Genomic DNA, 23,711 nt, shown 5'->3' on the forward strand with positions numbered 1-23,711 from the left:
CTGATGTGGGACTCACTTCAGTCATCACTACTAGCCTAGGCTTGGAGGGTCTCTTAGCTTCAGTGGGGGCGGGATGAACTACAAAACGATCCAGCAAACTGAGTGAACTTGTACTCAAATCTTGATCTTGATTCTGGCTCCTTTAGGTGACAAAACAGCATCTTCACAGAGATGTTGCTGACCACAGGGACATTCTGTCACCTCACCTTCGAGCTATACACAATCCATGCCTGCGCGTGGAGGGAAAAATAAGTTTTTCTTCAGATGGCTAGTGTGATTTTCCCTGTGTTCTTGGTAGAAATTTTCAATGTGCAAACAGTACTATGCAGAAATCAAAAATTGGAGAGAACTATGCTTATACATTATATTAACAGTTCCAATCACTTAACTTTCTGGATATAACTATAAAATAAAATGAATTATAGTGATTACAATAGAAATGCAGGGTTGTGAAACCGCCCCCCAAGAACCTGCAGGCTTCTAAGAACAAATAAATCTGCATGAGTAAAAGGCACAACTCAGCCTACTAGACAGCCAGCCTGCTTGAGCAGCACCAACAGGACAATTTCCAAGTAATTTGCTTTGGGAGAGCCACTTCCACACAACTTTAATCACCGAGAGTAGTGTATCAGTATCAACATTCTCCTATTATAAAAAGACAGCAACACATGCATCTGGCCAGGTTGTTTCCTAACATTCTGCTAAGCTGTCTCCACCTAAAACTGTGTCTCATGAGCTGGCACAGGCGTCTGCATACCACTGCTGGTCAGCTCTAATTTCCATTGCATGGAGGCCATTTTGAGACTAAATATAATTATCCTTTAGCCTGGTGTCATTTGTTGCTCTACTCAGGCAGAACTGTAGCAGCAGTGTTGTTTGTAGTGTGTGCACTAGAAGTTTCATGGCACACAGGGGAAAGACAACAGTGAGAACAAGTCAGTGACAGCACTGGCCAATGATGAAATGAGGCTGCTGACATCAGCTTCATTTCTCCAGGGAAGACATTTGTAAAGTAGCTCCCACGAAGAACCTCCTCCACATTCTGTTTTGTTGAATTACTTATCAACAGTGAAGGAAACGCGTAGTTTCCTTTACACGAAAATAACTTAAAAGCAGAAGCTGTTGACCTACAGCACTAAAATCAGGCTTCCATAATCCCTTTCCTTAAAAGTAACAGTTTTTCCTTTCCCATCTATTTCTCTGCCAACTATGCAAACAGTTTTGAAAACTCTTTGAATAGGTATGTAAAATTTATTTTATTTCAATTTGTTTTCAACATGAAGACTTCCTCAGGCAAAGTCTTTCTCACAGCTTTACTAACTTGCTTTTAACTCTCTTAAGAGACAAAGAAGTTTAAATAACACAGAGAATACAAAATGAAGAACAAAAAATGATATTGTCAGTAATTTCTTTAAATTTTTATCACATTTATTTGTGTGTGTATGCATGTATGTTATATATGTACAGGAGTGTACACCATGGCACACATATGGAGGTCAGAGGAAACCCTGCAGGAATTGCCCTCCTTCATGAGGGGTCAGTTTGTCAGACCTTCAACCACTGAATTATCTCATTAGCCTGTGACCAGTAATTTCAAAATGATATAAATTTTATGTTTATATCTTACTTTCTTTCTGTTTCTGAGTCTTTTCTCTTCAGCTTGAGCTGACAAAATTTATAATAATCTAAGATCAAACACTGACCTGGAAATACATTTACGTTGCTCAAGTTGGAAAATCAAATTCCTCTTCCCATCTATAGATGGTGTCCTATAGAAACCAGTTACTCTATAAACTTTCTGTCTCTACTTTTTCTTGTTTACCAACCTCTCCAAAATTCTACAGGCACCATCAAGTCAGTGAGGATCAACCACAACTCACTTTTATTTCGAAGGCTCATGAAACTTCTGAACATACAAATGACAGGACATACATCTTACTAAACGTTCTGAGAAAGCTGAAGGCAGAGAAGTTCATTCACTTCCCTAACAATGCATATGTGATAAGTGGTAAAGCAGATCTGGAACCCAAGGGAAGAAACTTTTCTGTCAGTGCATCAGGAGGAGGGGCAGAGGTCGTGGTGCAGCTGCAGCTGGCTGATGGTAGCAGACATGTGACACAGTCCTTGCATGATTTATTTATTTTTTCAGTGTAGCTCTTGATGAGTTTATAAGCTGGGGGTTGGAGAAGGGATACAGTGGAGATTTGAGAAATGAAGATCAGAAGATTCTTGATTTGGAGGGAAGAAGCAAACTCATTAGCAAGGACTGGCAGTACTGAATGTCCCACTGAAATCAACGGTCATAAACTTGAAGTCAACCAACTTGACTGGATTGGTTGGTATTTTCTAGCTAGTTTCAAATGCCTGACAGAATAGTTAGATTTAACTAGGGTGGGATTTGGGGACTGGTAGGAGATACGAAGAATGAAAGGAGGCTAAGAATCAAGGGGTATTTGCAAGAGCGGTGACAGTAAGGAACCATGGGATCTAGGTCAGAAAAAAGTATGACCAGTAAGGATGAGATAGGTTTAGTAAAGGTGTCAGGATCAAAGGATTGCATCTGTGAGGGAGAAGAACAGCTGGAATGTGGTCATTGAAGGATTAAATAATGGTCAGAGAGTGGGGTGTTTGGGGAGGAGGTTTCAAAGTAAGTAAGTGCTTTTAAGTGACAACAAGATCTGACTCCAGTCATGTGGATGTGGGAGCTGAGGTGGCGCAAAAGGGACACCTGCATCAAGAAAGGCTAAATGAACTGGCTTTGCAGCTGGAGGCTTTGCAGCCGGAGGCTGTGCTGAGAGATGAAAGATGTGTTGCTGCAAAGTCACTGGTGAAGATGGTGCAGGTGACCGCAACAAAGAAAGTTTGAGGAATTAAGCCTGCTATTGCACCTCGAAGATGTGGGGGGGACTGCAGGAGAAAGGAGAATGAGGATACCACCCAGCAACGTGCAAGCTCTGAGGCTGGTAAATAAATTCAAGCTCTAACCTGAAAAATATCCAAAATCCTCATTCCAAAAGGGTGAGGGCACGGTTCAGAGAAGAGGCACAGCACAGCACTGGACTTATCATATGGCACGTTCTCTGTGAGCAGTTCTTAAATTTTAATCTTAAGTTTCCTAAGTTTACGATATCGTAAAAGGAAAAATACTCAGATTTGGTTTACAAAAAAAAAAAAAAAAAAAAAAATCTGGAACAGATTAAAAAGGAAATGATCTTTTAACAATTGTATTTTCCAAATTCAGAAAAGATTTATCTTTACAAATTAGTTTCTAGGACAAGATAAACAGAGTCAAACAGCATTTTATTGTTTCTGGCCTGATATAAATGGACACCTCACTGCTATAAAACAAAACCAGGCACTGCATTGCATAAGAGCCCAATCTCAAGAACAAAATCAAGTTGGTTCTGCCTGGGTGATGTTTAGAAAATAACTTCTATGAAAATGAACTGACCAAAGTTAGAGTTCAGGCAGAGAAACCCAAGTGGCTATGGATAAGAAATAACAAGATTTCACAAATACAGTCTTCTGAACATAACAGTACATTTGGAATAAACTGTCCTTCATCGAGTCATAGTAGGACTATCTCATGAGTATCTTTAGAGGAAAGCATGTGGAGGCAAGACGATGTGGACCAGCAGGTTCGCTCCCGCCCACCATCTGCTGTTCTCTGGGCTCTGAGACACAGCCCAGCAGTTTGGTTTTCCATAGAAACTTTACTTTCTACCCACAAAGTCGTCTAGTTCAGTGGTTTCACTGTGCCCTCACTTGCAGCTACCTCCTTTAACTCCAGCTCCAGGGGGTCCAATAGCCTCTTCTGGCCTCTGCGGCCACCTGTACATAGCTCTCCTAATGCATATCATTCTTAAAAAAAAAATAAAATCTTAAGAAATATAGTAGCTTAAAAATAAAAATAATAAAATTAAAATTAATATTTTATAAAAACAGTGAGGAAACATTTCCAAAATAATAGTATAAATTTGAGTGACTATCTTGAATGACCTTTCATTGACCCAGGGAATATCTGTTAAGTAAAACACTCTTGTGTTGACAAACCAAAATTTCAACTTACCATTTATGTTTATTGCTGGTAATACAATTGACATTTTTGGCCTTGTGGTCTTGTTATGAGTAGTAGCTGGTAACAGCAGATGATCCTAAAATGAGAAAAAGGACAGTCTTATACATCACGACTGGCTTAGTCCAGGGATATTCCACACTTAACAATTTTCAGGAAGCTAACATTTCACTCAGGTCATGAAATATTAGTTTTTTTAAATATGAACTTGACTTAGAAATAACTACAAATGATCTTAATGTAATACATATTTACTGGGGCTATCATTGCTAGACACACCACAATTTTTTAATGCTTCTCGATTTTTATAACAATGTATGATTAGGACACCATAAAGAGTACTGGCCAAGTTATTAAGACAACAGGTCTTAATTCTAGTCATGCCACTAAGTAACTGTAGGGCCTGCACAAGACTGTACCTTTTGTCCAGATCTCAGTTTCCAGCCCTACAGAATGATGGGGGCTGGGGTAGATAATGTTATAAGATGCCAAAGTAGCATCCAACTAAACAGTCATTTTCAAACTGTATAGAAAAGAAACCTTTTTTTTCTTCCAAAATTCTCCCAAATTATCAACATGTAAAAGGCTAAAGCAGGTCCAGAGCCTAGGGCCTGACTGCCGTGTGTATTCCTTTGAGGTAAAATGTCAGACTGTTAGATATTTAGCTGTAACAGAGCACACTAAGATGTGTGTGGGCTGTGGAAGTAGTTCAAATTGCTGTACAAAATAAGGACCCAAGTTTGATACCACAATACACATAAGCCAGGTCTGGAGATGCTGTAATCCCAGCACCAGGGAAACGGAAATAGAAGGTGTCCTGGACTCAGTGGCTCACCAGCCTAGCCTAACTGGAGAGCTCCAAGTCAAGGAGAGACCTTGTCTCAGGAACAAGTCCTGAGACCAGCCTCTGACCTGTGCACACATGCCCATGCCACACAACTACTCAATGTAAGAATAAGCCACGGGAGGGTTGGCTGTGGAAGAGTGGGGATGTTGAGTAGTTTGGAAAATGTAGGTACTTCTGTAGACATCCTAAAGCTGGTCATAAAGGACTTGTGACTTTGATAGTAACTACTATTGCTAACAACTCCTTCCTAGCAAACACATAAAATTATCACAGGGATAAAGGCTCTGACAGTATTTCTACGAAGGAAGCATGTTAGACTGAGCTAAGACAGAATCTAAGTTGAACCTTTCTGTCATGGCTTTTGGTTGTTGTCCCTACAGTCGCTGTTCTATCATTTACTCAACAAACTTGCTAAAATGCTGCTGTGATATGGCTGATAAATGAAGTTATCAGCAAAGGAAAGAAAAAATCCTAGACCATGAATGACAAGTTAAAATAAGTGAACATGAGCAGATCTGTGTGGAGGCATTTCCACTAATTACTGTGCTTTGTGGGAGTCAAAGCCACAGTTCCATGAGAACACACTTTTCAAGCGTGGAGGGAAGAGCGAGGGGCTGACAGAATCCCAGCACTGGGGGAAGGAGGCTTGTTTTTCTTTCCCCGTTTAGTTTTTTTAACTGCATTGTTAGACACAAAGATCACACATTTCTGAGAGGAAGATAATAAATTATAACCTAGAAGAAACACAATTTGCTCATCTTCCTGTTATGAAAATTATAAATAACTTAATCTCTATAATTAAAATATGGTTTCACAGGCTCCAAATTGAATAACAAAACAACCCTTAAAGTGCAAGCCCCAAATTAAGGTTACTGTAAAAATAAACACGCAGATCACATTGGTGAAATAGGGTTAAAATCAGGCTCAGACTTAATTGTGAGTTTCCTGCAAAGATCTGGATGTTTCTAAACATGGTTTTTAAAAAACTGTTATGTCTCCTACATTTTATAGCAGGAAATTAAAAGTTATGCTATTGTTTATAAAAAAGAATCACATATCATATTTACACACATATTAAAGTTAACCAGCCTTTTTTTCTCATCATTAAAGGCACGCAAACTGTGGGACAGCCATTCTTTGTTTAAGGGTCTCACTATGCAAATAAGTTGGCCTAGAACTTGGTATGTGCCATGTAGCTGGCTCTGACCCCTCCTGCCTCTGCCTCCTGAGAGCTGGGCTTACAAGTGTGTGCCTAGACTTACTTTTTTTTCCCACTGCTAGGGGTAGAATCTAGGGCATCACACATGATGTAGCCTATAACTTAAAGTGCTAATTTTACTAATCAAAACTTAAGGGAGACAAAGCTAGTATATGACTAATTGAAACAGTATTTTATATAAAATATATTACACATATATAATTAGGATAGCACAGTTTTCTTTACTTTCTTTGAAAAAAAAAAGGTCCATAAACCAACAATGAAGTTCAAATTATTTCCCTGCGTTTATCTCACTCTGATTTAGTCCATTAATCCTATTAGTTATAAGAGTAGAAACTAGGAACTTGTCAGTCAACAAGTAATTATGAGCTACCACTCATCACAGAAAACATTTACTGAGTACACCCATCTGCCACATATTAAGCACTGTACTATGGAGGATGTTGTAGAGAACAGAAATCCAGATTTTTATTTTCTTGGGGAAAACAATGTGTACTGAGAGAGAAATGTTGATTTCCCCCCCTAATATATGGTCTCCTGCTGCTATAATTTTGAAATAGAAATAGAACCCATGACAATTAATTGGGCATACGGCAAAGACCATACACCTCAGACTCCTCGGCAGCCAGGTGAGGCGGTGCAGTCTGAATGAAAGAACTTCTTTGAGACGGCAGTGATGGAAGGCTCCTGTTCTCCCTCCTGCCAGCTAGAAAGCACACGTGGCAGCTACAACTGGAGTAGCCACACTGGGCTATGAAATGGAGGCTGCAACCAGAGGATTACGGAGCAATAAAACAGGAGATAAGGAGCCTGGTAACCAGGGAGTCAGAACAAGATCTTTAAAAGTTATATGAGATGGAGATAAAGGTTTGATTTTCCTAGGTCACTACTACACTGGATTTTCTGTCAAAGTCTAAAGCGTCATCTAATAACTAGTTACAGGATCTGTCTGTGAATCAATACACACCACAAATTCAATCACCACAATCAATCAATCACCACAAATTCAATAAAGGTTAACAATCAGGGACAGCCTGGGAAGATGGCTCAGAGGTTAAGAACACCGGCTGTTCTTTCAAAGGTCCTGAGTTCAATTCTCAGCAACTACCTGGGCTCATAAACATCTGTAGTGAGGTCTGGTGCCCTTCATTTGGTATACAGGCACACATGCAGGCAGAACGCTGTGTAAATAATAAATAAATAAACCTTTAAAAAAAACCAAACAATCAGGGACAGCTTCATTAACTTTCTTTTAGGACAGGTATCCCTGAGTGTCCCTGGCTACCCTGGAACTTGCTATGTAGACCAGAATGGCTTTAGAGACTCACCTGCCTCTGTCTCTCAAGTGTCAAGATTAAAGGCGTGCACCACTATGTCTTTTGTTAATTTTTAACAGCACAGAAAAGCCACAGTTATTGGACCCTCCTCTAGTTTCATCTAAATGCATTTTAATAAACTAATGGAGAAAATTCAGTCCTGGAAAAGTAGAGGTATGGTTTGATGAATTTGAACAAAATTGTTTCCTTCATATTACGTCAGTTAAAATAATCAACTACAACAAAAGTTAAGCTATTTAGAAGTAAAAAGGATATTGCTCTAGAAATAAATGTATATCAACATTGCAATTCAAAACCTTGTCATTTATTTTAAGACATTTTCAAACAGGCTTCTGAAATCCTGTACAGGGCCAATGAGGTACAGGCCACCTTCAGGGATAGAACTGTGTGGATTAAATCCTCAGCTGATACCTTGTTGTTCATACTCCGGCAGGTTATCAGAGAAACCTCAAAGGGCTGCACTGTGAGAACAAAGCATCAGCGTTTCAACGTCGGCCAGTATACGAGCTCTAAGATGCCGTTCTACACAGCCCTCCAACTCCCTCTCCCGCGCAACATGTTAGAGTAAGTGTGAGAACACAGCACAACGCTAAATGGCATTTCATGTTCTTAAGGAAGCGAGAGCATCAGAGACAGAATGAGCAAAAACATAAGGCATGTTCTTAGCTGGAATTTATGAATTTACGACAGTAACTCAAAATAAAATTAAGGCCCAACTGAGGGTTAACGAATGTTGGTTCTACATATCCAGAGAATACAAACTGACTTACTAAACCAATTGCTAATTTTTTCTAATTGCTGATCTGTTAGCGTGACTGCATATTTATTACATAAACTGATGAGCTAAGTGAAAACAGCTTGCTCAAGGTAACTAGGGTAACCTTATTTTTCTCACTGCAAAACTAAAAGACACGAAAACAGCAAGTTTGCACTACACTGTTTAATGATCTGTAAGTTCTTATAATTGAAAGTAATTATAAATGATAGCTGGAAATTATGGCAAATGGATTGTGAGTATGGTTTATGGAAGAAAGAAAATATGGAACTCTGAACACTAGACTTAGACTTAAAACCAAAGTGCTAATTTTTACATCAAAAGCTCATGAGTGAAATGCTTATTTATAACTGAATAAAGTATACATTTAAAACAAAATCTCTACTCTAGCCAGTTCAAGTCACACTAGACGGAACAGCTTCTCTTATTATGAGAAGGCTCTGGCTCAGTGTAGGCATCTATCTTTGACAGGAAGGAATGCCAACCACAGCCAGTCCCTAAGAGTGAGGAGCCGCAGTTTGTAAAGGCTGCGAGGATGGCAGCAACAGCTCTCACTGCATCGCGATGGCCCACGGTGAGTCAGAAAAATTCGTTTATCAGGCCAACTCTAACAACAACGGACTCTTTTGATTTGGCCTATAGCCACTGAATTCCTGAGATGGCTTGTTTTTCAAATATAGAAACCATTAAGACCAGATTAAAAACTAAAGTAACGTCCATCCTTTACTCTGCAACCAGCTTTGAGTTTTCTCTGACTTCCCACTGTAGGAAGCACTAATTTTCCACTGTCACTGTACACCTCTTCCTCTTATCAACTATCTTTCAGACTGCCAAACTTCAAAAACAGAAGGCCCAGGGCAGCAGGCACAAGTGGGCCTGTCAAGGTTACTGCTGAACTCCACAACACTTGGAACTGATTACACAAACTGTTGATTAGAAACCAAGCGTCTACTCACTAAACAAATTAGGAAATTTAAAATCATCAGAATGTACGGACACACAGAGTAAAATAGCATGCAAGCAGAAATTGCTAGAAAAAAATTAGAGGTAGTAAAATTAAGTGGAATGTCATCATTTAAAGTCTATTAAACTGCCCATGATGTAGCGCTTCTTACCACGTTAAAAACATAAGCAAAGTACATTACTCATCCCCACACGAGAAACAGTTAGTAGAAACAGCTAAAATGAACGTGGTATTTGTACCACTAATGTGTGCAATAAAACTGCAGACCAAATAAAAGGAAATATAAAGCACGCTTCCGCGCCACTAACACGTGTCAGGAGGAGGGAACCACAGTCATTAGCGCACAACAGATGGCCCAAGAAGGAGCCAACATTTCTAGTCTGACAAGAGAAAATATTTCACATGTAATGGAATCCTGATAATTGTGGCAAAGTCAACAGAAAAAGTGAGTTTGAAATTCGAATAAAGTCAAACAAGTTTGCCTTGAGATATGGCTCTTATACCAGTCTCTATAGGAAGCTCCCCACATGCCTTGTGGCTGTGTAGTCTGCTTTAATGTCCGCACAATCTCCGATAGCTATCACTGTTAAATCAATTAACATATTGTACTTCATGTTTCTATTTATTTACTGTTAAGAATAAGATTCATTTATATATATTATATAAAATATATATATATATAATGTGAGTGGTCAGCTTTATTAAACAGTGAGAATATTTTGGCAAAGCACTGTATAAGGAACAGCTGACTTTCCCAATTTCATTTCATATTATTTTCTCACATTCTAGACATGATTTAATAAGAAATGACTAATAAATTGCTCTGGTCAACTTGTGGCTGTCCAATTATAGTGGGTATTACTCACTCACATCCTTAGAAAAGCTTTTTAAACCTTCACAATCTTGTTTACAACTAAATGCCTATTTCCTAATGCATTCCCAATTCCACCATGGCTGATCAATATTTAACTGACCGATGCGATTCACTGGTAATTAAAGGAATTTAGAGCTGATCTACAAAGATGATGACTAGGTGAAAAGATGTTTGAATTTTTTTTTATCCAGGGCCCTAGAATATAGGCAAATTAAAAAACAACAACAACAACAAAAAGAAAAACTTGTTACAATTTAATTATTTATTTATTTTGAGACAAGGACTCACTATATAGCCTTGGCTGGCCTGAATCTCACTATGTAGACCAGGCTGTCCTAAAACTCATAGAGATTTACCTGCCTCTGCCTCCAGTGTTGGGATTGAAGCATACGCACCACCAATGCCCAGCTACAGCTTTTTAAATAACTGGACCATCTTTTTCCTTTATAAAGGAAGTCTTAAGTCAACAGGACATGAAGTAGATACATTTCAGTAGGTTTAAGTTATTATATCTCAGTTTTCAAAATATTCTCAAATTATGGAAAATTTATTTCAAAATTATCTAAAACTATGGCAAACTAAAACATACATACATAAGATAAGCTAAAGGAGAGAGTTCCAGGTATCTAATTAGAAAATATGTTTGTGAGAAATAGTAACATGAAGAACAACCCATAACAATCAGACTAATTAGAAATCATTTGCCTTCCTCATCAGAGCCCAGATGTTACACAAATGTCTCTAAAGAACAGACACTGATATTTTAACATACTATCCCATGCAGGGAAGCTTTTAAGGCGATGTGAGAAGTGTCTAGGGCTCTTCTGTGGGCCTTCCACAGGGCTGCTATGAACAATGCATTGATGCTGAAGCACCAGAAGAAATGTGTTCTGAGTCCTCTCGTGCAGCGCTAGGTCTCACACAGTGTCGCTTACCAACAATGACTGAACAGATGAGAGCCTCTTGGGAAAGTATTATACAAAGATAGTACTATTCTAGGGGTTTTTAGTGGGGTGGGAAGAGTTAACTGTGCTTGAAGTTTTACATCATCACTCTTAAAACAAGTTAAATCTTTCAGTGGGAATAGAATCATTAGTTCACTCTTTAGACTTATCAAATGCTTGCAAGCTTTGGATTCATGGAAGTTATGGAAAAACTTCACCCACCAACAAAGAACTAAAAATATATGTACAAATGACATGGAATAATAAACAATGCATATATAACAACGTAAAAAGAAATTCATAGCACAGGGACCCCCCCCCCCCCCAAGAAAAACCAAACTAGCATTCCAGCATAGGAAATTGAGAAGTTAAATAAATATAAAAATATGTGACATTGGGAAAGAAAATAATTTGAGTTTCTCAGAATTTACAAACCGTCACACAAACACACACACACACACACACACACACACACACACACACACACACATGGTCCATGGCACAGAGCTCCTAAAGCTCCAAGTTTCCAGCCTTAGAAGGCAAAGACAAGATCTGAACAGCAAGCTGGCTAGACCAGCTATACTGCTGAGTCCTGGTTGAGAGACCCTCCCTTAATGAGAGGAATAAGCACCATCCATGTCATTCATAGAGATCAGATGCTGTGAAGATCATTTATATATACTATTTTCTCATTCTGTTCAGCATCCAAATAGTACATGGTTTGGGGTTCTGTAAAGGATGGTATATCTTTCTGACTGGAAGTACACAAAAAAGGAAGCAGAATTTTTGTATTAAATATAAGTAAAATTTGGTAGATACTTTTCCTTATTATACTGTTGGATATTGATTTTTTTTAGTTTATTTATTTTACATGCCAAGGATGCTCCCTCCCTTCGCTTTTTCAAGTCCCCCTTTCCCCTCCTTCCCCTCTCCATTCCTCCCTAGAAAAGGGGAGGCCCCCATCCTCCTGTATCAACCCTCCCAAGCATATCAGGTCACATAAGGACTGAGCATATCCTCACCCCTGAGGCCAGGAAAGGCAGCGCTGCCAGGGAAAAGGGATCCAAAAGCAGCCAATAGAGTCCATGTTAGAAACAGTAACCCCACCCACCCACTCCACCATATGAAGACCAAGCAGCCTATCGGCCACATATGTACAGGGGAAATAAGTCCAGACCATGCATGTTCCTTAGTTGATGTCGCAGTCATTGTAAACCCCCATGGGACTGGATTAGTTGTCTCTGTTGGTCTTCTTGTGAGGTTCCTGTCCCCCCCCCAGGTCCTTCTATCTTTCCCCCAAAACCCACAGGAGCCCCTGAGCTCTGCTCCATGCTTGGCTTGTGGCTCCTGGGGGGATACAGGTGTGACTCTAGCTGAGACTCCTAACAGGGAGAGACATGAAGGCTGAAGTGACCACCTCCTAGCCAGGCAGGACTAGTGGAAGGAGGGAAACAACAACCCACCCACAAAACCTTTGTTCCAAAAATGACCCTGTCTACAAGAAGTTCAGGGATAAAGGGGGAACAAAGATTGAGGGAATGTCCAACCAATAACTGACCCAACCTGAGACCCACCCCATAGTGCCAGCCTGTGACACTATTAATGATGCTCTGCTATGCTTGCAGACAGGAGTCTAACTTGACTGTCATCTGGGAGGCTCCAGCCAGCAGCAGATCATCAAGACAGATGCTGGGACTTGAATGTTGATTTTCTTTTACTAAGGGAAATCCCAGAAATCTACCCAAGTAGTGGGCAGAGCCCAGCGCTATTAATTAGCTCAAATGCTTCACACAAGGGAAGAGTACTTTCTACTTGTAGGACCTTAATGTCATTTTCCTTTGTTATTTTTAAAACTTTGCTTTGGTAATGGAATAAAACTATGGTCAACACAGCTGGATCTAAATCTCAGCTGGATCTTTTTACCTAATGGGTGTGGGGGCCTACATTATCTCTTGGGCCTCTTCATGCTCTGTGACTCTGTGCACAGAATCATAGGGTAATTTTTATCATATCTGTTTGATTTTTTAAAATGTAACAGCAGACCTTTAAGAAAACCCTCTACCTGACTTTAGGATCTGAGGATTTGGGTGTAGAGAGAGATTCGAGATGTAGAATAGCTCACAGGAAAATACCATGTTTAGCCACTTAGTTTAAAGGCTACAGATAAATATCCAGACGCTACAGCATAGGTATTCACAGTGGCACAGGCATACAAATGCCCACCTGGCATTTACATGGATTCTGGAGATCTGAACTCAAGGCCTTATGGTGCTTTAACCACTGAGTCTCCTTCCTATCCCCAAATAGGAAAATTTAAGAAAATAACAACTAAGAATGATTATAAGTAAAGGTAAAGATACAATTTCATATCAATGAAAAGACTAATTTCAATATTACCAACAGAATCCTAATAAGAATTTGCCTGAACAATCTTAGCATGTTAAAATCAAAATAGGTATAGTCAATAGGTACATATTCTTAAATATTAGTAATTATTCTTTTAGGTTGCAAGTCAAGAGGAGTGGAAGGTCTTATGAATGAATCTGTAATTCATTCTACTGTGGTTAAAAGATGGAAAAATGGCTAAAAACTTTACATGACTGAAACCTGTTAGTTCTGCAGAAAATTTTTATAGAGTGTATATATCTCAGCTAATCTATAAGCAAATGTATCAATGTGCTTGCAAAGTAAACAGCATAAAGTACAATAACATTAGGGATTTTTTAAAAAGCATCTCTCTCTATGATACTCAGGGCTGGTTTGATGTAGTCAGGCAGGCTTTGGGCTCTCAATCTTCCTGCCTTGGATTACTCAGTACTGGGAGTACAGGCCATGCCCAGCCAAAGAGATATTTTTTAATAAGCTACAATAATTCATTGTGTTAGTCAAAATATCTGGCTTCATTTCTCTCCAATACTCTTAATCTTTGTTCTAACAGTATAAGCAGAAATTACATTCATAAGTAACCATTTTCTTCTTCCTAATACATTACATTTTATACTTTACTCTTTATATTAGTTTGTACTGTAATGTAAACATATGAGATGACCATTTAAATGTAAAAGATTATGTTTCATTTATTTGCTTATTAAAAATATTAACTGCCAGCTCAAAACGCCGGCAGGAATGTCTAAGGCACCTTTTTCTATATGACCTAGTAATTATTTGCTAGATGTTAATACTACTTACAGAGAGCAATCTTAGTTTGTTAAGTTTCTCCAGTTCCAGATGGTGCCCCTAAAAGTTCTGGAGGATGCTGTGGAATACACACATCTGATAACTCTGTGCTTGCCCCAAAGTGGAACTTTCGGGTAATCAGAGAAAATTTCCCCATTATGTAAGTAGAGAAATGAGATAATAGATGTCAAGTTTACCTTCCTATTTAGCTGTTTAAGATTTTGAAATACTTCTCAACTACAGTGATTTATCTTTATATTTAATAGCAACTAAGACTATTTTAAAGATTTCTTTATATATTTAACAAACTACCTTTTCATACTTAAGAAACTATTTAACTTTTCCATACAGAAAACTAAAGGACAAATAAAGCTTCATGTACATGACCATAGATAAGCAGCCCCAGGGCTCCTTACTCTTTGATATATTACACTCGCTCTTCCCTAACTTAGTTAGAAAAACAGTGGAGAATGATAGAGGCTGTTAATGGGGTGAGAGCATTGTTTTCAATGGCCTTAGAGGACATTAGCACTCGGTGCAGATGTTGGGAATAAGTTGCAGCTGTTCAGAGTGAGCCACTTACTAAAATCATGGGACAGGGGAGGAGGACGGCTGGGGCACTTTAGAGCATTTTCAGTACAGTGATATGAGAAACGCTCAACTGTAAGACAGAAAAGCCCATGAAACTTAACTGATCTTTAATTCTGGATCTCTCAGCATTGTTACGTATCCCTTCAGTACACTCCTCCATACGTGGATGTGCTCAGCTGTGCCAGCTGCCATAAATATTACAGAAAATGAGAGAAACAACTGTCTTGGCTTTGAATCACTTTTCCTTTAGTTCAATTTAATTGAAACCACTTTCAGTGCTTCTCGGCTTTGTGACTAAGATCAAATATGACATCAGAACATTTTATACATTTAGTCCATGCAAAACGCCAGAATGGATAAAAGGTGGATTAAAAACACTTACTTTTCTACAGAAGTGTATAAAAGTAAAACAGAAAAGAGAGCAGTGAGTACCACATGGGAACAATGCAGGAATTCAATGAAACCACAGGGATGTCACTAAGTATTCAAAGGAGCTCCTTGAGAAGAGCCTGGCTTGCTGACAGCACTGTTAGCAAAAGAGGTACATAATCTTTTGTCTAGCTAAAAACAAAAAAAAAAACAAAAAATAAAACAAAACAACAGAGTAATTCAATATTCAAAACAAGAAGTCCAACCTATTACCTATCCTATTTCTAAAACATATGGAACATCTCTAAACTAATGATATAGAATACTAGTATCATAGGCTCTTGCCCAAAGCCCAGAGTACATACAGCATTTAAGAGGCATGCTTTAGGGACATTCTCACCATCATTCCTCTAAGGCATTCTTAGTCCGAAAACTAAGCTGGATTTTGAGAAGACTTGGTCACAAAGTTTAGTTTCTCTCTGAATAGCTTTCATTGAAGTATGTGTTAAGACTTAGATAATAAATTAATAAAAAAAATTACTAAAGAAAAATTTGCAGAGACTAGCTTATTATACCCATGATAGCCCACTACAGGAAGTTTGAGCTCAATCCCAAGGATCATCTCAGTTATCTCAGAAATCTTCACTCTAGAACTATGATGTTTAAAAACACATTACAGGAGTAACAATCAATGTCTAATGTGACTTAAGGTACACTCCACAAGACAGAACCCAACACAGCTTGGGTAACCAAGAACCAGAGACTAGACAGCCCAGAGACCTAGGATAAAGCCAAACACTACTGGTCTTAAAAAGTAAAATAAAATAAAAAAGCATCAATAAAATGACTTATAATAGTACTCTGCTATATTCATAGATACTTATCTAGTCTTCATCAGAGGTTTTCCCCTCAGCAGATGGGAACAGTAACCCACAGTCAAACATTACACACAGAGAGTCCTAGGGAATATAGCTCCAAATGGGATGGCTCCATTAAATCTCACCTGTCAGAGCTCAAGGAACCCCATGGAAGAGGAGGCAGAAAGAGTGTGAGAACCAGAGCAGATAAAGATACCAGAACATGACCCACTGAGTCAACTAAGCAAGGCTCATATAAACTCACACAATAGAAGCAACAAGCATAGGGTCTACACGGGTCTGCACTAGGTCATTTGCATATATATTATAGCTATTAGAGTAGTATTGTTATGGAACTCATGAATGTATGAATGAGTGGGTCTTTGATTCACATGCCTGTTCTTGGGGCTCTTTTCTTTCTGTGTTTTGCTTTGTCCCGTTTTGATGTGATGGTTTTGGTTTCATCTTATATTTTGTTAGGTCATGTTTAGTTGTTATTTCTTAGAAGCCTGTTCTTTTCTAATGAGAGCCAGAAACAGAGTGGATCTGGAGGGTAAGGGAGGTGGGAAGGAACTGGGAGGAGTAGAGGGAGGGGAAACTGTAATAAGGATTTATTGTATGAGACAATCTATCTTCAGTAAAAGGAAAAAAAATGGAAAAAAATGTGATGTCAAATGTGATCTATAAGCTCAATGCAATCACCACTAAAGTTCCAATGAATTCTTCACAGAAGAAAATTCTAATATACATATGAAAGAACAAAAGACACCAAGTAGCCAAAGCAATCCTGAGCAAAAGGAGTAAGTGGAGGTGTCACTATGCCTGATCCAAGTTCCACTGAAGAGCCACAGTTACCAAACCACCATGGTGCCATGATCTGGAGTTTTGGAGAAGAAGCTGCATCAACACTGGGTAAAGTGGACAAAGACTAATGGATGGAACTAAAGCTTCTGTGGAGACTGTAGACAGGCTGAAAGCTGCAGTCACAGAGCCAAGTATCTTGGGCTGTCTTAGCCCCTACATTGCTACTTACTGCCCACCTCTGTATGTGATGTAATAGCCTTGTGACTACTTGCAAATCCTTTTGTAATATCTGAACAGACCTGTAATAGCTATCCTTCTTTCTTGACTTGACTACACCTAGAACTAACTAGGTCCCAAAAATCTGTGAGGGACTTTTGCTTACTTTGAAGTGAGAAGACCTACTTCTACTCTAGATCTTTGAGGCGGCAATACACATCTTTAATCCAGATCTTTTGATCTAGTCCAGACCATGTCTTCTGCTGGAAGCCTATATAAGGACATGGAAGAAGGAAGCTGCTCTTTGCCTGTTTGTTCCTGCTTTTTTTTTTAGTAAGTCCTTCAGTAGTACAGTGGTATTAGAGCCTACTTCTTCAGGGCTCCAGTGTATACTGAACACCAGCTGAGACATCCAGCCTCGTGAACTGAACAATTATAGGATTCTTAGACCTTTAGTTCATAGACAGTCATTGTTGGATTAGCTGGACCACAGCAGTGAGCTATTCTAATAAATCCCCTTCACACACACACACACACACACACACACACACACACAGTGATTCATTCTATAAATTCTGTTACTCTAGAGAGTAACACAAGACCTGACTAAATACAAGACCCTGTCTCTACCAACTCAAAAATTAAGAATGCTCTAAGACATCCAAGGTCAACAGCAGAGCTCCCAGCAGGTTACTTGCTGTAACCTGCCCAACAGATATCCTCAACAATGTATCTGAAAGTGTCTTGGCTTATAACTCCTCTCTATTCCATTTATATTAACCTAAACCTGCCCTAGACCCTATATAGCCTCTGTGGCTCCTGAACAAACTGTTCCCTTGGAGGCAACGGCTGTGGTTTTGTATGGTGACAGTACCAGCAAAGAGACAGAAGCAGGGACCCAGGGGATAAAAGCTAACAGACTCATACTGTCACGGTCATGTGATTTGTGGCAGGGATGCCACATACAGGTGAATGAAGCTAGAGCTCACCCTCTCACGCTGTACAAAAGTCAATTCAAAGTGGACCAGAGACCTAACAGAAGACCTGAAACTCTCAAACTGCTAGAGTAAAACACAAGAATATTTCAAGACACAGGCACAGGTAAGACCTGACAAACGGATAAAAAAAAAAATCTCCTCTATGGCAAGAAAATAAGCAGTTGAAGAGAAAGCTTTAGGAACAACAGAGACATCTTTGCTAGTTATCCAAATGACAGTGGATTAAAATCTGAATGTAGAGGGAACTCAACACTAAATTAAAAAACAACAACTTGAATTAATAATGGGACTAATGAAATGAACAGACCTCAAAAGATGAAATACAAGTAAAATGTAAAAATAAAAAAAGTACAAATAAAAAATGAAATGAAAAAATATATAAAAAATTCAACACCTCTAACCACCAGAGGTTCGTGTAGTGTAGTGTAGTGTAGAGGTTCTACCTGCCCCGGTCAGAAGGCCCACCCCTAAGGAAACAAGAACCAAGTGCTGCTGCACATGGGTGAGGAGAGACCTGGCATGCGCACTGCAAGAGGGAGCAGAGAGCAGTCCAGCCACTACGGGCAGCGGTGAGGGTGCCCCAGACTACAGGAGAACTGAGCATGACGGAAGCACTCCCTCCACTCCTGAGAACGTGGCAAAGGCCTCCAAGTCAGCGATCCCACGGAGACACTTGCGCATGCATGACTGCCGCAGCAGGCATGGGATCAGCTGAGGTGCACACCAACAAATTAACAGGCTAAGACAATGTGACACATATGTGCAGCAACAGTGCTTTAGCTATTCAGAAAAAATGAATTATGTAATTAAAGGAAAAGAGAGGCAACTAGACATCATATCAACTGAAATAACAAAGGACGTATTTTCTCTCATTTTAGAATACTAGATTTCAAACAGATACACAGATCATATCTAGGTATGAAATATGTTTATAGGATATACATATATATGAAAGTAGAAGCAAGATTGTCTGGAAGGAAAGGGGTAGTGAGGGTGGGGAGGGAAAGTATGGAAGCGGTGAAAACACACAGCAGAAGAAATGTCCTCGTGAAACCTGTTAACTATAGACGACAAATATATAACTAATAATAACTGTTATTAATATACATACGCCAAACAATACTTTAAAATCTCTAATGTACACAATAGGAAAGTAAAAATAAATGGATGAAACCAATTTTAATTATCTACGTTAATTCAATATATTTATATTTTACTTATTTATTCAAAGTTTAAAAAATCTAGTAGTATTTTCCATTTATAGCACATCTCAGGATTAATTAAATTTAAGATACTGTATCTTTACAAGATAAGTGTCTTTTAGGAAAGAAAAAAGAAGCCCTAACCCTAACCTTTTGAGGCTTTTTTTTTTTTTTTTCTTAACAGAAAACTACAAATCCTCTGCTCTCCTCCTCCATTCTACATTATTCTAGGGAGCAGGTGCCACGATGAACTACACTCAGCATGGTTTTGGAGAGAAGCTTGTAGGTGGCCTCAAGTCTATATATTAGTGAATTAGAATCTCCTACTCTGCAGCTCCTGGTCTATCTCCAAGTGCTCCCCCAGCACCATCCTCCCACGTGACGAACACTGCTGATGTGAAAACTCAGAAGGAGTGGTGCACAGAAGCTCACAGGCTTGTTTAGCAAAGACATTTTTTAAAGGTTATTTTGTTTATTTACATGTGTGAGTGTGTACGTGTGAATGTATGCTGCATGTGTGGACAATCTGACCTGCTATTCCTGGGTGCTGGGAACAGAACTCAGGTCCTCTGCAAGAATGCTAAGTACTGAGCCACCTCTCCATCTTTTTATGAACAAAATAAAGTTACCTTACAGTTTTAGAGGCCATTATTATGCAAAGATTCTTTACATAGTCATTACTTGGGTACAAATTCCACAGAGTATTTTTTTTTTTAATTAATGCTTCTCAATTTCACAGAACAAAATTCTATCCCTGGAGGAAATGTTAGATTAGCTCACTGAATTCTACTTGTGTGCCTATTTCTTGGATTCTTCCAATATAACTTTATTTCTTATACTGATGGCTTGAAAGTAGTAAAATGCAGCAAGAACAGCAGCCTAACATGGAGGAAATTCCACTCTTTGGACCTTGCTAAGTGACAAATGAGTGGTGGGGTGCTGGAGAGCTTTCAGGAATGACATTTCTTCCACTGTAAAATAAGGGTAAAATACCTTTCTAGGTCTCAAAAATATAAAGTGGAAACTATACCAAGAAACTGCAAAATACACTTTATAATCAGTATCACTTGAGGCAAATACATTTGCAACATGGTCATTAATGTAAGAGTTTGTAAAAAGTGAGATGAAACCGTAAAGCTAATATGGCCAAACTGTGAAAGGAATCAAATTCTCCTGATTGTAGATTCAATTCCTATTCATAAACTCAGCAAGTTTTTCACCAATAAGAAAGAATACCACTTGACATTCTCCACACAAAAGACACTGTATCAGCCTACTAGTGAAACACTGTAAGTTTAAATGGTAAAATTCAGCTGTTGGCCTTGAAGAGTCATCAAAAAAGAAAGAAAGAGAACAATAATAATCACCGAACCTTATGTGGACTAAAGCACAAACAATAAAATCTTTATATGAAGTGTCCCATAAGTAACTCCAGCTCAGAACAGGCAGGTATCTGTGCTTGTTATAGGGACAACAGGGGTGGGCTATTCCTATAGCTGGACCAGGTCATTTTTCAAAGAGATCAGTACAGTTCTTAAGATGTCTATATGTGAATGCACACTAGCACTTCTGGAAACATTTGTGCATGGACAGGAGGGTGATGCCTTCCTCACACCAAATCACACAGCCAGAACAGCTCATCTGCTCAGCTGAAGGCAATGTGGCTGCTTTTTTGTACGTCTTGCAGGGAGAATGAAAGGCTTTGAGGGAGAGGAAGATAAACTGTTAGCAACAAAATGACTGCAGAGAGAGACGATAAGGTAGTTGTGGCACCCAAAGGTAGAAGCAGAGTGATGTCCCAGTCTTCTAGGTGTATATCCTGTAACCTACCTGATCTCCACCTTCTTCTAACAGAAAAACTGTCTTCAGACAAACAGCCTCACAGCTAGGAACACAAGCTTAAGGATCTTTGGAGAACAGGATGAAAGGGACATCTCCACTGTTATGTGAATCTGGAGTCAGATGACATTACAGCACTAAAACAGTTACAAATACAAATCCTTCTCCTCTACCAAAGCAAGCATGCTCTGTTACTAAGACATAAAAACAAATGCACCCTTCAATGTAAGTAAAAGCTTTGGGTTATAATATAACACAAATTTCTGAACAGTGAGAGTCCTTTTGAAACTTTTGAAAACAAGACAACAAATCCCATTAAACTTATTACCTACTTACCCACTGAATCTATTTGTATGAGTTTTATATGTAACTCTCATAAGACTTCTAGAAAACAACTCTGATGAAAAAAAAAAGACTTTACAGTCAACTGAGTAAAAAAACAAACAAAAAAAATCCAGAAACAACTCTATGCTCAAAAGTTTAAGAACTTCAAAACCAAGGCTCTTCTATTCTACTTACATGGTTTTGAAAAGCTATTTCATCATTTCTTGGTCTTTTGGCTAAAACAAGCATAGGAAGATATTTCATTGCATTCTAGATCCAGATAAATCACTGTGGAGTTTCCAATTATATTTTAGAAGCGTTTGTGCTACAAAAAGTCCAGTGATACGGCTTTCAGGGTAAAAGTGCTTGTGTCAGAAGCCTGAGGGGGAAGGAGAAAACCAAGTTCTAAATGTTGTCCTTTGATATCCACACAAGTATCACGCACACACACTGGTGTACACGTACACACACACACACTTACTTTTAACAAAGAAATCTCAATTCTGCTCCCCATCTCCCAGTTGTCTTTTTAAAAAGCTGGGATGTGGTGGTGCAGCCTTTAATCCCAGCACTTGGGAGGCGGAATCAGGTGGATCTATCTCTAAGAGTGTGAGGCCAGTCTCACCAACACCAATCAGGGGCACAAAATGAGACCCTGTCTCAAAAGTGGGGGAGGGGGGGCTTTATGATTCAGTACTAATAATAGGCAAATGATTCATATTTGGGCATCATGTTTCAACACTAGTTCCTACAGTAGGCTTGTTACTCTAAAAGCTTTCCAACCACTTGCAAGAAAAGAAAAGTTCAAGAGACAAACTGTTGCAGTAGGGCTTTATAAAAGCATTCCACCACCATTTCAGGATGATATAGTGTTAGGACAAGAATGAAACGCTAACACCAGAAATCTTGAACTACAAAGGACTTGCATATTTTCTTAGTAAAAGGCATGTTTGGGATTAGGGACAATTTATCTCAACCTGGCATATAGTTTGGCAGTTTAAGAGTAAAAGGAACAAGTGAAAGATGATGGCTATACCATATAAAGAGCAGATATTCTAAAGCTTAGATGATTAATGCTGGATGAAAAATGAAGCAGCACCAGACTTCACTTACCCTGTCCCTTACATGCTTGTGCACAACTGGATGCCTGCCTAACATTCGGATGGCTGTAGAGTCCCCAGCATTTTTCTGAAAGGCACACAATGCCTTACAAAGGAAATGAGGGAACAAGAGTGAAGACTGGGACTGGACAGATGTCCTCCTCTCAGGCAATGAGCTTTGCTGTTGTTGCTTAAACATAACTGAGCCTGGCTATAAGAAGAATAAACTTGCTTTACCTTGCTACAGTTCAGGATTTTACTATGAAAACAAAGCTTTCCCTAAAACAGGTTATCAATCTAATCTACATTGGTTAGAAGAGCCAAATAGTCATATCTATTTTAAGGATAAGTCCAAAGTCTAAAGTACATTTTTCTAGAAACAAGCTTACGGAAGAAAATTTAAGTGACTAAAACACAATTTTATGTCTCAATTATTTCACCTTATTCACGGAGAAATATATTCTTTTCAGTCGTTCAAGTGACATACACAAAGAAAAGGAAAAGCAAACAAATGCCAGAAGTTGGGTGCTTTCTAAACAAATACTGATACACCTCAGAAAATCTAACACGAGTCAGAAACACTTATTTTAGAATGCATAAGGCTTAGCAGTTAAAGACTAAAAGGAACAAATAGAAATGGTGGCCGTATCATATGAGAGCAGATATTTTAAACCTCAGGTGATTATCGACCAAAGACATGCTGGCTGAGGTCAGGGCAGTGGCTCAGCAGGTAGAGGTGCTAGCCTCCAAGCCTGACGATGTGAGTTCCATTTTCCAGACTCAAATGCTCACATGCCCCAGCCCCAAGAATAAAATCTGAAAATAAAAATGAAATTAAAAAAAATAAAGGAAAATAAAAAAAAATAAAGGAAAATTCTGGTTAAAAACCTCAGATTTACATTTAATACTTCTTGCTTAAGAAATAACCTTTGCGGCAACTTCAGAGTTAGGTCTGGATAATCAACCAAGCCTTATCCTGGCTTCATTCTTGGAAAACACACTGTTGAAGAAACTTCTGGAGAAAAAGTCCCATTCAGAAAAAGTGACTAAGTGAAATGGCTTTTAGATATGATAATCCTTTCCCACTTCCTTTAAAAAAAAAAAAACACCAAAACTCAAACAGACATAACCATTTTTGTCTTGCTGTTTTTTCAGGGGGAAGGTAAAGAGGGGAACCAATTACTGGGGGGAAAGATGGC

General features: G+C 38.8%; 1 protein-coding gene across 1 annotated transcript in view; it reads right to left on the minus strand.

Moving 5' to 3' along the window:
- Window positions 1–23,711, minus strand: part of Atf6 (activating transcription factor 6) — a 165,636-nt gene that overhangs the window by 41,209 nt on the left and 100,716 nt on the right. The window contains exon 15 of the mRNA XM_060364651.1: window positions 4,070–4,154. Coding sequence (XP_060220634.1) covers window positions 4,070–4,154 — 85 coding nt within the window. The remainder of the gene's footprint in view (window positions 1–4,069; window positions 4,155–23,711) is intronic.

The sequence above is a fragment of the Meriones unguiculatus genome, chromosome 11, assembly GCF_030254825.1.
Source record: "Meriones unguiculatus strain TT.TT164.6M chromosome 11, Bangor_MerUng_6.1, whole genome shotgun sequence".
Classification (NCBI taxonomy): domain Eukaryota; kingdom Metazoa; phylum Chordata; class Mammalia; order Rodentia; family Muridae; genus Meriones; species Meriones unguiculatus.